General features: G+C 40.0%; 1 protein-coding gene across 3 annotated transcripts in view; it reads right to left on the bottom strand.

Moving 5' to 3' along the window:
• Nucleotides 1-3,014: 3,014 nt before the first annotated feature.
• The window catches only part of LOC131679213 (protein son of sevenless), a 44,662-nt gene continuing 28,845 nt past the window's right edge, over nucleotides 3,015-18,831 (bottom strand). The window contains exons 12-21 of one of the 3 annotated variants that reach the window (XM_058959876.1): nucleotides 10,207-10,302; nucleotides 9,669-10,136; nucleotides 9,490-9,606; nucleotides 8,818-9,430; nucleotides 8,322-8,706; nucleotides 7,181-7,592; nucleotides 6,963-7,109; nucleotides 6,541-6,893; nucleotides 6,404-6,474; nucleotides 3,015-3,712 (exon numbers count right to left, since the gene is read on the bottom strand). In XM_058959876.1, coding sequence (XP_058815859.1) covers nucleotides 3,678-3,712; nucleotides 6,404-6,474; nucleotides 6,541-6,893; nucleotides 6,963-7,109; nucleotides 7,181-7,592; nucleotides 8,322-8,706; nucleotides 8,818-9,430; nucleotides 9,490-9,606; nucleotides 9,669-10,136; nucleotides 10,207-10,302 — 2,697 coding nt within the window. In that variant the 3' untranslated portion in view covers nucleotides 3,015-3,677. Of the gene's footprint in view, nucleotides 3,713-6,403; nucleotides 6,475-6,540; nucleotides 6,894-6,962; nucleotides 7,110-7,180; nucleotides 7,593-8,321; nucleotides 9,431-9,489; nucleotides 9,607-9,668; nucleotides 10,137-10,206; nucleotides 10,303-18,831 lie in introns of all 3 variants that reach the window. The other 2 variants (XM_058959873.1, XM_058959875.1) reach the window with 2 other exon arrangements.

Raw genomic sequence — 18,831 nt, 5'->3', positions numbered from 1 at the left:
ATTAACATTACCCAGAGCTGTTCCGGTGTTTGAAATAGTGCCAAATTTGAATATCAGTGAACATATATTTTTTAATAATTGTCATTAAGCGAAATATTCCTGGTTTTAAATAATGTTAATATTACATCACTGAATTTTTTCTCATAATTATAGTCACATAATAACGATACTCCCCACGCATTCGAGCATTGTTATTCTTCGTGTCTGATATGCGCAACTGTTCTTTATAAACTGTGGTTCGAGCTTGCACATTTTTGGGTGCTGCCAGTTTAACATGCTTGTTTTTCTAGTTGCCAGTTTTGCAGTTTTTATATCCACGAATCTATTACTATGAGTGTTTATATTAGTATAGAAATTCATAAATACCGGTGGCGTAGCTGTCTTTAGCATTTCTGCGAAAGATCACTGAGAGCGTCCCTGAAGGGAACACTTCATTTTCTCCTCGCGCTGTTTGTATGCGGCACATGTTGGGAGATCATGTGGACTTCCCCCGTAGTAGATATACTTTTCAACGTCCCTTCCATAGAAGTCATCCACATGACCCACATCGCATTTTCCACTATTAACCTTGTTGCTACAATAGATAGCTGTGTGCCCATTGTTTGCAATTAGTGCAGTTGATGTCTGCGACATAAAAAGGCGAACAGGTAGACGGACCTAGTCAAAGTTGTCGTTAGGTAGAAAAGATCCGAAATTTTTAATAAGACCGGAAGAGGGGTACAATTTTAGGCAATTTTTGCGTTAGGTAATTTATGAATGGTTCTTTCCTATTGTATACTATTCCCCAGAAAGCCATTCCCCAGAATTCCAACCCAACATATTATTTCCCAGAGTATACTATTCGCCAGAATGAACAATTTCCCAGAAAGTCATTCCCCAGAAAAGTTTTACTTTTTTATTGATTTCATATTTTCAAACGTACTACTCGTTCCCACTTCCATCTTTGTTTTCGATTCGCTCACATTTAAATGGTTTGCATTGTGTTGAAACCAGAAGTTAGGATGATATTATTTATTCTAATTTAAAATAAAGAAATTACTAATTCATGATGTGCTGAATATTGGAATAAAAATTTTGTTCTACGACTTTACCACTCCAAAGAAACTACAATACCAAAATGTTTGCCCAAAAAGAACTGTTCTCCAGAAAACCATTCCCTCGAAAGCAACAATTCCTAGAAAACAATATTCCAGAATATACTCTTATAAGCCTTATCCAGAATAAATCAATGCTCAGAAGTTCATTAGATTTCCTTCACATTCCTTTCGATTTCAATATAGACAACATCAACACCTATGTTTAAAAAAACCGGGCAGACGAAAAGATCACAGATTTGCGTGCAAGAGTTATTTGGCATAACGATTCAAAGAACTGCTCATGTTTGAAAGAAGGAATCAATTCCGATATTTAAATAAATCGGGTATGCGAGTGAATAACTGGCTCGTTTGCGAAAGGCCGCCGCTTTCGACGGCACATCCTCAGCAGCTTAATACCGCATCAGTTGCTTGAATTAGGTATGCGCAAACCTTTGGCTTCACCACAAAAAATGAATGAAAACATTAACGTTTCTGGGAAATGGCTTTCGGGGGGAATGGTATACAACCTCCTTTCCATTTACCCTAATTTTGCTCGTCGAATGACGAGAGGTAACAAATTTTCATTCTTCCTACGTGACTTTTCTCACCCGATTCTGGTAGGCGGATTGGGTGAGGTGAGATTTCCAATTGCCTTTAATTGGACGTCGGACGAGTCGCGTCTCCTGGTAGTACCCATAAAAATCTTCCCGATTTTCCCACCGACTAAATCAAAGTCGATAATTAATCGGTCAACCTGAAACCACCCGATTTCACAACTGTCAAAATTTCTATGTGGCAGTGACTCTTCCGTATCAGGTGAGAAAAATCGTGTACAGTGGTAAGGTGAGATTAGTCGTCACACGTCCTAGGACGTTCAGAATAAGGGCGAGTATTTGCGATCTAACTCATATTTCAATCAATCAATGTTTCGTGTGGTGTTATACGGAATATTCTCCGAATCTATGCGGCTCGCACTATTATTAATTAAGCGATGATACGTAAATGATAAAAGGTTTGTTGAAGGTTCGACGCTCCCAGTATGATGTACATCCCTGAATTATACTCATTATTACCTATTTACACACAACTTAATTTTCAATAATATTGTAAAACAATTTAGATCGGCAGCACACAGGATTTCTTTTGCAAAGTTCTAGTGAGAAATGCAGTTTTATTTCAAATAAGAATTTACATATATTTTCACAATGTTTGAACATATATGTTTCCTTATACTTTTCATGTATTATTTTGACTCGCATTCGTACATAAATCCATATATGCATCATACAACGATGATAAGATACTCTTTTTATTACTTTAGTATATTATCTGTTTTAACAACATATCTTTTCCATTTTATTCGCTCACAGCTTTTGTAGTTCTTTCCCCTGTTGTTTTTCTTCCAGGGTTTCTCGAAGCATTCTCACTCGCTTGCCTAACATTCGCTCTCATGCTTCCATTTGTCCAACGGCTGATCTTCTCAAACACTTTCCTTTGATATATGTACATATTACAGTCACGATTTATTCTTGTGTTGCTTAAATTTCTGTAGTAATAATAATAATATATAACTTTCTCTGGTTTGTCTACATCTGTTTGCCTTCCCATTTTATACTTATTCTCCTTTTAGTCAATCACATCTCACAGTTTTTTTTTTATTTTTTGTTTATATACTTCATTATTCTGATTTGTGGCCTTCGTTATTTTATTTTTTGTTGTATTATATACTTACAGTAACATTTATTGTTATATTCATTTCGCCTGTGTTGCACTTGTCTCTTTTCAAACCTTTGTCACGTTTTTTTTTTGAAAAATATATCACAAATTCTCGGCCCTTTCATGCAGCACTTCTCATGTTTTCTTTTTCGATTTTCAGTATATGCTCACCTATAATAAGTTGTGTATGTTTAATTTTACCAAAAATACACGATTGGCGTGTTTCGCTCATCATCACCTTGTAGTTGTTTTGTTTTTATTTTACGCTCAACTGGTTTGTCATAATGGTTGCGGTTTACAGTTCGTTTCGTTTCTAAAAAGTAACGACTTTTCGGATAACAAAAACCTCTTATTCCCATATTTCCGTTCTTGTTGGTCAGTGTTATTCGTCCTGCCCTGTCCTGCAATGCGTACTTCTTATACATATTGTTGTGTTTAAGTAATTATAGGAACACGACACAGTTGTATTCTAGGTAGTTATAGCGGATGGCCTCATATGAGCGAGAAAATTTAATCCAAGTTTGAGAATGCAATCAAGCTTTATACAAAAGTATGTTATCTGAACAAATTTTCTGATTCTAACTTCTAGCTATGGCACTTTTTCATTTTGTATACTTTCCTCCATTCGAGTGTCTCCCTAAAACATACAGTGATTAAAACAACATAAAATTATGCATGGTCAAAATCGAGAAAGCTTATATAAGTTTTTCGAGCGGTTGTAAAAAAAATAAAAACGAAATGCTAAAAAACACCAGACAAAAACCAGGCCAGCTCCTCGGAACGTAGTTTCCATCGATGATCGCTCTGTCCGATGCATACAGTGAACTTTGCCAGTATTATTCATGCTTATCGTAAAAAGTGTCGCCCGCAACCATTTCCGCTTGGTCAGTTCGTGCTGGGATAGGGGAACATAGTCCGATCTGCGCGAAAGATATAAAAAATGCGATGGAAAAAGTTAAAAACCTTACGCAGATTCCAAATAAACATTATGTATATACAATAAATACAATGTTATAGAGTAATAACCAGAGCACTCTCTTCATGGAAGGTCGATACATTGGATATAACATTTAATTCAATGCAATTGTCGAGCATTATTAGAAGGTTGGTTGGACACCTTTTTAAGAAGATACGTACGCATTCTTTATAGATATTGCGAAAACGAAATATTTAATTTCACAAATCTAAATATTTGTCTCGCCGCAAAATGTTTTCTCCAGTTCTGACTCAACGCGTTTACTTTGCTCGGATGAATCTCGATAATCTTCTCAAGCTTCCATTGAACTAGTCGAACGTGTTCAGGAATCGTTGCGCTCAAACACTAGAATTTTACTGCTTTGAGCTCATTTGTGTTATTATATTGGTTCTTAACAACGAAGCTAAGCTGTTGATGTCAATTTTTACGCATTCCATTGATTGTAGGGCGAGAAATTAACGAATTGGTGAGGCACCTTGCTTGGTATGGTGAAAATAGGCACTTCACCCTATTCAGTTTTGAACAAAAACTCAAACAAAAAGGGTAAATTGCGGCTAAGCGGGTATGATAGCGTACTTTACGGTTATTTCAAATACCTGCAATCGATTCCCCAGACATTTTTACATATTACATTTTTACATATGGAGTATGCATTTTCGATACCAACACTTAGCCTTCTATCAAACTATTGATTAAAGTCGCGTTTTTGATGCTTTTTTCCCACTGTGCGCTGATGTATGCTTCGCTTACAGAAATTTGCCTTTTGCTCCGACATCGTGTGACCAGATGTCAACCATTTCTCTCGCCGAAAACGATCGTTGTATTCTGAGGTGGGCCGCAGTTGATTCGGGATGCCTCAAATTCCCCATTGCAGTCCACTAAGCGACCGTCAGCCGTTCCGATACTGTTCGTAATATTGATGAAAGAACCCTTCAATGCGGTCACAACGGTAACATAGCTTTGCTATCTGCTGAACGTGACCCGTGCTCCAACAACATCGAGTTTTACTACCAGAATGTTGGTGGCTTAAATTCATCAATGGATAGCTTTTTATCGCGACCTCAGGTTACTGTTATAACGACATCGCCTTGATTGAAACATGGCTCAACAATCGTTCTCTGCCTCGCAAGGTGTTTGGTTCAACATTCGATGCCTACAGCTGTGACCGCAACGGCCTCAACCACCACAAGATATCAGGTGGTGGTGTGCTAACCACCATTCGCCATGGTATAAGAGCCCAGTGATCAAAGATAGAATTCGTGATTCCAGCCCGATCGCTGTACACATTTCCTCCCTTTCTTTCATCATCTTGATCCCCGATGTTGGCTTGACGATTGGGTATCGAAAAATCTGCGCTTATCAACAATGCCAATTGTATTCTGGACAAAGCAAGCGCAAATCTTTGACAAATCAATAATATCATCAACGAGACTGGACTACAATGAACCTCTGCTTTGTAAGATCCCGGGATTACGCTCTGCACTACTGCACTGCTTGTACTCACTGATAACCTAGGAGTGAACTTTCAAGGCATCACAAGCTCTATTGTCTACGATTTTAAAAACGCTGTTACCAACAGCGTCCTTAGCACGCTGTCGAAAATCGCTCCATTGCTCATAGGTTCGCTCAACACTCGAATATTGTTCTGTTGTTTGTTGTTGACAGAATCGAGGCTATCCAACACCGTTTCATACGTTCTTGCACTCCGACATCTTTCTTGGTAAAACAGATTTCAGGTACCGAACTAGAAAAACCGTTGTTAATATATCTCGACACTCTGGGGATCCGGAAGGACTGCTCTCGAGCCCCGTTTGTCTCGGACTTACTGTCTGACAGGACAGATTGCTCCACAATTCTCGGACGTTTGGATCTTCAAGCCTGCATTCGAACTCTACGCAATAACTCCTGCGATTGCCGTTCAGCAGAACTCAATACGGTGGGCAAAGAGCTGTTACTGGAATTCAGCGTATTTTTCACAGTGTGCGAGGGTATTTTACGAGGGTTTCAGCGTGAAAAAACACCTCTTCGCGATTTTTTTTAGAATTTTGCGTGAAGCGAATTGATTGAACTTTTGTACATTATAGAGGATCATTTCAATAATATTCTATAATTTTTCTATGCAAAAATAACGACAAACGACTCGATGACGATATTAAAAAATTTAAAAATACGAGTTCTTTCACAATGTATTAAACACCAGTTTCCGTTGAATATTTCTGTAGTCCGTTTCCTTAGTGCATTCGAATAATTAAATGCAATACGCGGGGATAGAAAATAGATCCCAGATCGGGGATTCCCTTACCAAGTACGCTCAGCAGCTCCATGCTCATCGAGAATTCGAACGTAATATGCAATGTACACCTCTCTTTTAGTTTCACCCTTATAGTTTGAATGATTGCTAGCCTTGGTGTGAATGTAATAGCGAAATTATCAACAATTATACAATTTCCGAGTTGTCTAAAGAAGCGAATGATCAAACTCTTTTGTTCCTGTTTCATCTATGTATGCACCTACAGGAGTCTATTTTCATTTACGATTATTTATTCTCTTATTCTTTACCTATCGTAAAAAACACCTTAAGGATACTCCCGCAAGCTATTATTTCGCTATACCGCACTAACAAAAAAGTACTCACCTGTTTGCTTTGGCTTCGGAGGTAATTTGGGTGTAGTTTCTCCGGGTGAAAAACGAGGCGAAACATTCGAACTGAAAGGCAATGAATGTCGGTTAGTAAAGAAGAAATTAAAAATGTATTGGCCTTCTACTATGTACCTAGGTCGTCGTCCGCACACAATCGGTTGTTGCGAAACGGGGGAGTTTTGTACAGACTTGTTTTTGACTCCGACAGCCGGGGCCGTGGCGGGGGATAGGCTGACTGCACCAGCCGAATTAGAACCGCCTCCAGTTGCACCGCTGACCAACCCGGAAAGCGAAGGTGATGTGGCTATATTAGGAACGTTCTCCTTGGATGTTCGATCCATGGCCGAATTACGTCGCATCATTATGGTACTGGTATGGGGTAACATCAAGAGTCGCTGACCGCTTGTGTTCTGCTGGTTGTGTTGATTTAGGTTATCCCGTGTGAGTGTTGACGATGAGGATGATGACGACGGAGAGTCGTCCTTCTATGACAATAAGAAACAAGAAGTTAAGTGTTGAGCGTTAAGATACGTTACTTTTTTTCTTTTACATACCGAAAACGAATTTGATAATTTCCATCCGTCGCAGCTTGTACTGCCATAACCGTACTGTTGCTGTTGTTGTAAGTTGCCATACAGATAGTGGGATTGGATATGACTACGTGGCGGTAACGGCGGCGGACTAATGTCTCTCGGGGGAAGCTGCACATGAAGAAACAATCATTTTAAGGTGCTTTATGGAGAAAACCACTGTGATATTCCAACTTGTTTACCTTGGGTGCGTCCGGCGCTTGTCGTATCTGCGATGACTGTAACGACTCCCCGGAGGTCTCTTTTCGTTTAACTCTAGGAGGTATAGGAGGTGGCATGGTAGGAGGAATATTGTGTGCATTTGGTACGTTTACGTGCGGTGAGATAGGAATCGGACCGAAATCGCTACTCGCCGCCGTTGTACTAAGAATCATCGAATCGGCCGTCGTCGAAGAGGTGTTGAATGAAGGCTGATACAGCGATGATGAGAACGATGTGGAGGGCGAAATGCTGTTAAAATCCGATGTGGCCACACCCATTCCGCCGACCGCTCCCGCCGGGTACATCTTCGGACTCGACGGATAGATCGGGGAGTTTTCACAGGAAGAGCGATTGAGGGCGGTACTCGCGGAGATGAAATCACAGTTTTGGTTTCTACAACAAAGTAAAATAATACGAGTGTTATGTCATGCCTTGTAATATTAATGTTTGTGATAAACAACAGTTTTTCGTTATGACAGTTCCCGGAACCTTGTTTTACATACAATACGAGATTTTTATGCAAGATGTTGTTTTATATTAATTCCAACTAACAAAACGTAGTTAGAAAATAAGGGGTAATGCTTAGGACTGATGATATTCAACAGGATCAATTCCCCCAGCCAGGGGCTACATTAAGCAACCAATTCGAATCGACATTTTCATACAAGCTTGTATACAATAAACCTTTCGTTTCGAGATGCGCGATGTCACCCCAGGTCACAGCTCCTAGTGATTGCCTTCTTTATATACCAAGTACAACAATTAGTACAATGGAGATAATAACATTAAAAAAACTATTACTTATCGTCAATTTAATGGCATTTTCGTTCCTGACAGTGCACTACCCCGATGCAGTTGGTGCTACACTCATTCATACTTTGGTGTAATCAGTCCATTTCTTTATTGCACTACACTGGGGTAGCACTAGATAAAAACGAAAGCGATATGAGTAGACATTTTTTGAAAGTTCTTCTCTTATCACAAAGCCTTACGGCGAACTATTAATTGATCCTATTGCCGAACAATACAACACTATCCCAGAATTTTTATATACACGATCGAGTACTCGATCATCAGTTATTGCTCCAAAAAGTGTGTTTACACCATGAAAAATACGCTTACCTTAAAGTGTTGGATGAATTAATCCTAAAGCTACTGCTACTACTACTAGTTGCTTGTGGTGATGTACAGTTCGGTAGTCCGGGAATATTGTAGCAAAAATCAGTTCCACCTCCGTGGGTTCGTAACGGTGGTGGTACTAGCGGATGTTGCGCTGGTCTATCAGTGCGTGGACTAATCGCAGGAGGAATGTCGGCAGCTGCCACCGTCGACGATGAGCTGGCGGATGATGATGACATCGACGACGACGATGAAACAACCGCAGAAGCCAACGGAGGTAACGGAGGCGGAGGCGCCGCTGGACCATCGCTAAGCGATACCATACTTGCGGCGTTGGTTGCAGCTGAACTGCTCAGACTGAAGTTCCCTCCTACCCCTAGACCGGACGCTGAAATAATTGAATTAGATAATTCTTCAGCATTCGTTCTGGTTACTGCTTTGTTTTGACTAAGCATTTGCGTGTGTTTAAAGCTAGCGGTAGGATTATTGTTGCTGTTACCATCACTGCTCGAAGCGCTAAGTATGCCGAACATCGTCGAGCCACCAACGCCGGATGTGGATGACGACAAGGCGCCCAACGAAGATGACGGGTAGCGGGGACTTGGGATCATTTTACTGACACCACTACCACAGGGGTTGCTACTAGATTCTGACAAGCTACTATTGTTTAGGCTGTACTGTGCCTGGGAAGAAGGCAGGATAATACTATCGGAACGTCGCGGGATTTCCGGTGCCATTTGCTGATCCGATGTAGATGTCAGATTAGCAACAGATTGAGAAAAGCTGTACTGATGACCCTGGTAATGTTGCATCGATCCTTGCGAACTGTGATGCTGATATTGCTGTGGCTGATGCTGGTACTGGTACGGGTAATGCTGTGATGAACTGGACGATGAAGAGTTTAGGTTGACTGGCGCAAATATCGCAAAGTCAAGCACAGAGGATGCCGATGAGTTGGCTGGAGGTGATTGCTCTCCGCCGGCGTCATTATTGTTCTGCAGCGAAGACTTACCGAACGGCAATGTCATAGACGAGTTTGCCGAACCTATGTTACGTCTAGAGGATGGTTTGATACCGGGCGACTTTAGTGAGATGTCTGGCCATTTGCGGGGCTAAAAGATACAATAATACGTAATAAAATACGAAATTTTTTACTCAATTGCTGACGTACGAATTTTAATGGCTGGCGACAATTTTTCGGCTCTATTCGTTTACTCTCCTCATACAGGTAGTTTTGAATCTCAGTTACACTCATTTCTTTAAAGGGAGCTAAATTTTCTAGAAAATGCTGTAGAGAATAAAACACGATTAGAAATCGGTTACGACCTAATAGTATAACAGACAACTTACCCTAATGCTAGGATCCACTTTTAAGCAGTATGGTTGATTTTGATATTGCTGTATTTCACCAGTAATTTCAGCTACACGCCTTCTCTTAGAGAAGTTTATCAGTACCGTATTTGGTAAAAAATCCGGATTTCCTTCCTCTATATGTAAAATATTGGTTAAATACATTCCAAAAAATGGCACACAAGGTGGATTTATTGAACGCAGCTTTTCCTGATACTTTTTGAAGTGACAATTGTTCAGCTCCCGACAGTCGGCCAGAACGCGCTGGTAGCTTTTGGTAATTTCTTCCAGTGTTAGTTTAAGCCGATGCACAGCGGCTCCCTGGAAGGCCGAACTAATCGACAACACACCGTTGAAGTTGTTCAAATCCTGCAGCACCATCATTACCTCTATTGCACGAGATGCCATCGCCACACGCTCCTCGAAATTTTCCGCTTCAATGATCGACTTCTCGATCCAACGGGTAAACTGTAGGGGACACAATCACAATTCAGCAGTTATTTTTCAGGATCCAATTGAGAGACAGAAATATACTTACATTTGTAGTGTGGTGCATAATTTTTAATAAGTTAGGACTAGTAGTTTCTTTATCTTTTCCTGTCCACACAGAACCGACCAGTTCTGATGGCTTTACCTACAAGAGAAAAACATGTTCAATAAATGTTGATTACAAAAATAGCTGACAAAGTTATTAAAAGGCATAATTTCGATTGTACGATTATCACTAGAAAACCGTTCCTTTGAATTTACCGTTTCCCAGAAAAAAACGCAACTCAGACTTAACAATAATCTAGAAGTCTGGAAATCACGAAATTTAAAAATACAATGACATAAAAATTAAATAGTAGACCGGCAATCATTTTAACTTTTTTTTTGGAACACAGCTAATTCCAATGGTAATGGTAATGCTAATCATAAGCAAAATATGAGCTTTTTCCGATAACTCTAGTTCACCCACAAGAGGTTTCAAGTTTCTATAGTAATATATATGGAAACTCGGAAATAAAAACTTAAATTTCAACAAAAAATTTCACAGTAACTCTACGTACCTCAAAACTTACGGTCGCGTAGTTTATTTTATAACGAATAGCTTTTGGAATCAGAATATATTGACTCAAATGGCACGTTCCCCGTATGTAGTCGGGGATTTGTGCCTTGCCGTGTGTTTTCATCATTTCCTGAGCGGAAGGAAAGAACAAGGAGGTGTGGGGAAGTAGAATTGGAAGGGTGGGAAAAATAACAGCACAAAACAAAAATAAACAACAGGTAAGTTAAAATAACAAGCAGTTCAACTTGCCTGCGAATGTGCCTAAAGCTCTTTACCACATTGGATAAGAAACTTTAGTATGTCTCTGAGTTGCAGTCCTCCAAACATGGTTTCGTCTATACAAGGACGGCTGAAGACTCGCAATTGCGCTACCGCTGGACAGTTGCATATCAGATGAGGTTCCGTAGTCGGATTCACAAAGATCACATGAAAAAGATTCAGCGCGCTGAATAGTTGCCATGTGATAATTGCGTTTGCAGTGGCCGGTTAAAGCCCTTGTCAGCATGCCGCAGTGGAGCTTCGAAAAATGTAAGAGATTTTTCGAAACCACTGGGCATGGTTGTTCTAGAAACGCCTTTGTTTGGCGACACGTTTGTAGATTTCTCCAATAATTGCGGTGCTCGGACGAAGCCCAGGACCGTATTTTTCCCTTATCCAACTTGTCGAAATTGGCAGCACGGGCTGCCCTGGCGATCACTAGCTTGGACCGGGATTTGTCTGAGCTAAGGGCCTTGATTGCAGCCTGACTATCGGAGCAGAAGTTTATAACTCTGCCGGACAAACTCAGTTGAAGGGCCGATTGCACCCCGCACATAATCGCAAAGATTTCTGCTTGGAATACAGTACAGTATCTACCTAGTGAGTGAGATTGTTCCAATCTCATTTCACGACAGTAGAAACCAGCACCAGCACATCCCTCCATCAGAGAACCGTCAGTGTAACAGACCACTTGCGTTTGTTGTTGTCTTTTCATAAAGCCAGACAACCACTCCTCTCGAGAGGGAATCTTCACATGGAATGTCCTGTATGGAAAACTGCAAGTGAGTGTAATATCGCTGGGAGCAAGAATATCTTCACCCCATGTAACCATTTGTGACAATCGTGTATGACTGGTAGCAAGATCAACATGATTACTGTTCCAAATCCCAGTAACCTGCAGTCTCTATGCACGTGATAGTGCTTCTTGTTTGAGGTGTATGTGTAATGGTTTGATATTTAGAAGTGCCTCAAGAGCAGCAGTCGGAGTCGTGGTGAAAGCACCAGTCAACGCCACGAGCGCCATTCTTTGCAGATGGTTTAGCTTTGACTGGACTGTCACCACCTCTCCCCTCTGCCACCACACAAGGCATCCGTATGACAGTATTGGACGTACAATTGTACATTCCGGGAAATGGTTTTCCGTGAAATGGCATTCCGGGAAATGGTATTCCGGGAAACGACATACAATCCCATTTGACATGTTTGTCGAGTATTTTCACATACAAACTTGAAAACTCTTGTCAATTAGAGTTTTCGAAAAAGCTCATATTTGACAAGTGGTATGTGAAGCCAATTACCGTTTGATTTAACAGTGTTCCGAAAAAAGTCAAAATTGTTGCCAGTCTATTAAATAGGCATAATGATGGTAGAGTATAGTATCGAGACCGTAAGATGCAAACCGAGACATGTTACCGAATTCAAAAATCTAAAAAATAAGTTTTTTGAATAAGGAAGTTCAAAAGGCAAACTTTTTGAACGCAGATTTTTCAAAAGTTAAAGGCAGAATATCGGAAAATTGTAGAGGGCTGGTAGGAAAGTATTGCTAGATGGATCTCCAAACCTCGAGAATAGTTTGTCTTATCCTATGAATCATTCGGCGGTCCTCCGACGAGACAGGGTGTTGCCGCAGGATGTACCCCATTAGGCATACGGACGTTAGGTATAATTGACGTTTAGAATACGTACGTTAGGCATAATAGACGGTTGGCATAATGGACGTTAAACATAAATTATCATGTTGATGTACTTAATTTTGGGCGGTGATGGCCTCGGGTAGTAAGAGGGTGTATGTTTGAACTTTTTTTATATTGTAGAGTTACTCTGGAAGCTGATCAAACTTGATCATCATTTTATTCTGCTGTATATACTTGAAGAAATCTTCGCTCAAATAAAAGAAGCAGAACGAATGCTTGGCATGCGGAAACTCGGTTTGCGTTAATTTCTCGACGTGTAACACGCACATGACTAATATGGGCTCAACACTACTGTTTAACATCAAGCTCATTTGTGTTAAGGTATGAATAATGCCCTTTAACTAGATTAGTTTTTAGATATATTGATGGAATTGTCCAATAAGAAAACATATGAGTTGAAGAACAGCTCATGAAAGAAAGAATGATGCATTTTATTATTCATTCGACGAATTTGGGAATATTGCTTCATCTATATTAATTTCCTCCTATATTATTCAGTTAAATGATTATATTATTGGGGCTATCCAAGATAGAACTACAGAAACTGTCTGATACAAGGAAGAGTTTTTCGTGTACTGTGACGAGTTACCGAAACAAAACAGGTATTGCCACAAACGTAACATCCGTACCTTGAGGCGGATGTTGCCCATAACACTGCAAGCTTGCATACTTCTAAAACTTAATGTTTCTTCAGTATTTTGCTTAATTTTTCAATATTTGGATACAATTGTATTGGTAATACATCTAATAGGTTTGAAATGTGCGTGAACCAAAACTGTTCACTTGTATGAAGAAAGCATCCAGCGCATCGACGGAGATAAATAGGAAAGAACTCCATTTTTGTAAGGTATAAATATCGCGCAAGGTGTTTTTCATTTTGCAGTCTCTCGTTAAAGTAATAGGAAGGTATGGTATAGCAAAAGGGAGCACGTCGTTTGGCATAAGCTTATTTGGCAAAACAGCAGATGACACATGCTTTCATTTGGTATAATGGTCATTTGGCATAATTTGAAATATACATTGAAATCTTTGTTATATTAGGCGTTGACACAAAATGTGGCTACGCCACATCTCTTTCAGCATGCTTGCTCTGTTCCGTCGGACTTAAACTAGTTGATAGCCCCTATGTTTGAGTAACCCGGGAAAACGAGTGTCACCGCTTCCGACGGCGGGTCGGCGGCCACATCGCCCGGCGGATCTTCAGCGGCTTTGCACCGCTTCCGATCCTTAGTCTCGGTTGTACGACAAAGCCAAGGGCTATTTAGTATTTGATTCAAAGAAATGCTCATATTTTAAAGAAGGAATCAATCCCTAAGCTTGAGTAAACCGGGCGAACGAGTGGATCACTAGTTTACCTGCGAGAACTATTTGGTATACAAATTCATAGTATTGCTCGTGTCTGAAAGAAGGAATCAACCCTTAGGGGAACTGTGGGTAAGACGGACAGGGGGGGGTAAGACGGACACATGCTTATTTTAAGCATATAACATATAAAATCCATATGAATTTTATGCGTACCGTATCATTATGAATAATCGTAAGTTTTAAAACTCTCAGTAGGCCGCGAAAACTGTCAAATGTGCTAAATTTAAGCAAACATTGAAAATCAGTACTGCATCTGCATGCGGATGTAATTTTCAAGCTGCTTATTTTAAGGTTCATTGTGGATAAAAAGCAACTGCTTGTGAAAACTTTTTGGTTTTTCGATGATTTAGCTTTAAGTTACATCTTTGGTGTTGAGACCAGGTAAGTTAGTCAGTGAGAGATTTAGTGCGAACGGTTAAAAGATATTTGTACTGGTGGGGTAAGACGGGTAGTGTCCATTGATTCGATGTCTCATTCTTAGGAATGCCTCGCGTGTACAAACGAAAATCGAATCGTCAAACGTGGACTACCGTTCAGCTTGCAGAAGCCAGACACGCAGTAAAATGTGGAATGTCCGTTAATGCGACTGCGGCCAAATACGGAATCCCAAGAACCACGTTGATCAGACGGATTGCAACTCCTGAAATGCCGATGCGTATGGGACCGAAGGATACTGTTTTCACGACAGAGTAGGAACATGAACTAGTGCGGCATATTCTGAATCTTGAAAATTGTTTTTATGGTATCACACAAAAGGATGTGCTTAAACTTCTGCTGCTCGTGCACGCGGGTTCAACAAACCGGCAGTTAACGCGTTTTTTGATTTACTTGAAGGCATTTTCAAAGACAAGCAGTTTGGTCCAGCCCAAATATATAATGCGGATGAAACCGGGATTAGCACGGTTAGTTCAATAATTGAAAGTGATTCAAGGTCGTCTTTTTCATAATAGTGTGCTGTTTTCTAGGTTCCTCCAAAAAAAAAAACAAAAAATTATGGCTCGGAAAGGAAAAAAGCAAGTCGTATCTATTACCTCCGCGGAGCGCGGTGAAACAACATCTGTAATGATGTGCATGTCGGCGACGGGACAACATTTGCCGCCATTCATGATTTTCCCGCGAGCACGGATGAACGAAGGATTGAAAAAAGGGGCTGCTGCCGGGACAAAGTTCAGCTGTAACTCATCGGGATACATGACGGTTGAAATATTTCTAGATTGGTTCGATCATTTCCTTGAGTACGCTAAACCAACGCAGGTAACTCCAGTTTTGCTCATCGTGGACGGGCACAGCAGCCATACAAAGAACCTCGGATTTGCTGAAAAAGCTAAAGAAAATTTTGTAACAGTTCTTGTCTTGCCCCCATATTATAGCAACAAAATGCAACCTTTGGACGTTGCGTTCATGGGCCATTCAAAAACTATTATGCTAACTGTAACTGATCTAATGGCAACAGCATTTATTTCAGCCGCTAATACGAGGCTAGCTATATCAGGCTTCAAAACATCCGGAATATGGACTTGTAACCGAAACGTATTTAACGATGAATCATTTGCGCCAGCGGAAGTAATAGCTCAGCCAAAAGTGGAGCTAGTTGCAACACCTGCAACTACTATAGCGAACAATACAGTTGAAACACCCGGGGTTATCGAACAGCTACGTACACTGCAAACATCCTTTGAGAGCGAACTCGGATCTTCTTTCAGTGTGTCTCCAGAAAATATTTTACCAGTTCCAAAAATTAAGGGGCCGAGCTTCAAACCGAAAGCGAAAAAGCCAGAAGGCGATCGAAATTACATCTGCGGCATACCGCAAGGAATTGACAGAAGTTGATGCTGCTAAGGAAATTAAATTAATCAAAAAGGCGAAAAAACCAAAAAATCAAAGCCAGAAAAAGTTTCGGAGGACTCACTTTGCGATCAATGTGGATTCTTGTGTGCTAATTCAGTGGATGGATCTGGTTGGAGTAAATGCTTTAAATGCAGTGCTCGATTTCATGTAGTTTGCTACGGCGTAAAAAAAAATATGTAATGCTTGCAACGAATGAACTTGCGTGATTTTTTTTATTGAGTAATACTATTCATGAATTAAGATTTTCCTTGGTATGAACTATAATAAATAGACCATTTTTCAATCCCCAAATAGTGTTTCATGAATCTAGTTAACTTAACTGAGCCATGTCTTGGAAAAGGTAGTCGACTTCGCGGCACACCTGGCACTATCTGACTGTGTGCGATCGAGGAAGATAGTCTTATGACAGGAATGCAAGGAGCCTAGAGAATGGCGAGAAGATCGAGTAACCTCAAAAACTCATTCCAGGTTTTGCACAAAAAGTTATTGATTGACGTGATTGTAAAGGTCTCTCAATGATAACAATTATACTCTAAACATGACCCCAACACATAGTTTTTCGCATGGAATCGAACATACATATTGAGAAGACCCACAATCCTTTCGAAAAAACCGATAGTAAATGTAAATCGTGATATTTTGTGGGCTGCTTATCATTTCCCTAACTTGTCCGTCTTACACCCACCATATGTCCGTTTCACCCGCAGCCAAAAAAATGTGCAGATTTTAAGACGTTTTCTATTTCATTGAAAAAGGGTGATTTTTGTATACTAATTCACCTTGACACTCGAAAAACAACATCTGAAACTATAACAAGGAGTACTACTTTTTGGAAAACCATGCTTTCTATGTATTATATTTTAGGATAACCTTAATATGTCCGTCTTACCCCCAATTCTCCTACTTATTTGAAAAATATTTGTACATATTTGCCAGAAACATAAGGGTTGATTCCTTCTTTCAGTAACGAGCTGTTCATTAAATTTGTATACCAAATTGCCCTTGCAAGTAGACTGGTGATCCACTCGTTTGCCCGGTTTACCAAAACTCAGGGGTTGGGTCCTTCTTTCAAACATGAACAGTTTTTTGAAACATCATGTCAAATAAGTTCTCATGCAAACTGTTGAACTGCTCGTTTGCTCGGTTTACTTAAACATAAGGGTTGATTCTTCTTTCAAACATAGCGCTTGACTTTTTCGCGTAAGCGAGACCATCCGGGTTTGGTGACCGCTGACCCACCGTGGGAAGCGACGGCTCGTTGCAATGTGATCCACTCGTTTGCCCGGATTACTCAAACATAGGGGCTATCAACTAGTTTAAGCACCAAAATTAAAGCGATGTGGCGTAGCCACATTAGGCGTCAACGCCTGATAACAGAGAATTTAAAATATATTTTATGTTATGACAAACGACCATTAAGCCAAATGACTATTATGCCAAATGACCATTATTCCAAATGACCATTATGCCAAATGAACATTATGCCAAACGAAAGCATGTGTCAACTGCTGTTATGCCAAATGAACATTATACCAAATGAACTTATGCCAAGTGAACTTATGCCAAACGAACTTATGCCAAACAAGGGAGCACCCTGTGGCTACGCCATATAGCTTTAAGTTTGGTGCTCTCCGAAATTGCTCCGCTTCGTCGGACTTAAACTAGTTGACAGCCCCTATGTTTGAATAACCCGGGCAAACGAATGAATCATGAATTTGCTTGTAAGGGGTCGCCGCTTCCGACGGCGGACCGGCGGCCACCTCGCCCGGCGGATCCTCAGCGGCTTTGCACCGCTTCGGATCCTTGGTCTCGATTATGCGACTAAGCTTAACTTAACCTTAGCTTTTTTATTTTGATTATAGAGGTTTTAACCTTAAGGTTATTCGCCTCTTCGGGTTAGAAAAATCTCTTATGAAAAATTTCTAACCCTATGGGCGGGGTCGGGACTCGAACCCAGGTGCGCTGCGTACAAGGCAATCGATTTACCAATTACGCTACGCCCACCCCCTTTAGGATATTCATGTTTGAAAGAAGAAATCAACCCTTAAGTTTGAGTAAACCGATCACATGAGTGGATCACTACCCAGGTTACCAACAAGTATTAGTGTATGCAGTAAAATAGCATTAAATTTGCATTTCACGTGCTTCTTGCAGTATATTAGCATTCGTTATGCAGAACTGTTGTTAATTAGCATTCAAAAACTGTTTAAAAACTCCTTGCCAATAAGCAGCATTCTGAATGCACAACAGCAGTAAAAAGCAAATTCATGAAACAGCAGTAATGTTGCCGTATAATTTGCCAAAAGCGTCAAGTAAATAGCATTTAAAATGACATGTGTTCATCAAGTCAGTGGCGTAGCCAGAAATTTGGTTTGGAGGGGGTTTTGATGAAAATCGCAATTTTTTTGAAAAAATGCTAAAATTTAATATGAGTTTGATAAATTATTGAAAACACAAAAACATAAGTAGTCTAACAGATGTTATTCCAGTCTACAAACAAGAAGGATCAACATGGAACAGTTTTCAAACCTCTATAGATTATTTTCTTGTATAATATGTCAATGAAGTCAAAAATTGCGATCTTTTAAAGTGGGATAAATGATCTAAAAAATTTTCAACGTTCAAGATCACCTAATATAATAATCCTAGACTTTGAAGGTTTGACAACTTCGGGAAGTTATCAACATAAAACAGCGCCTGCTTTGATATAGAAATTTTAGTGATTAACTCTCATAGAGGTAATTATGGTGAATTAATTTTTCAAAAATATTAAGAGACATGGTGCCTTCAGCAAAGTTTTTGATAATGTCATTTCAAACAATTTTGTTGAAAATATGAAGGCTACATGAATTCAACATATAGGGATTTAAATGGACTGGGCCTGCTATATTTCTCCTTCAGGAACGTGCCATTTGAGCCAATATATTCTGATTCCTGCTATATTTCTCCT

Source organism: Topomyia yanbarensis, chromosome 2 (assembly GCF_030247195.1).
Source record: "Topomyia yanbarensis strain Yona2022 chromosome 2, ASM3024719v1, whole genome shotgun sequence".
NCBI classification, from domain to species: Eukaryota; Metazoa; Arthropoda; class Insecta; order Diptera; family Culicidae; genus Topomyia; species Topomyia yanbarensis.
This window is presented reverse-complemented; position numbering and strand designations above follow the sequence as displayed.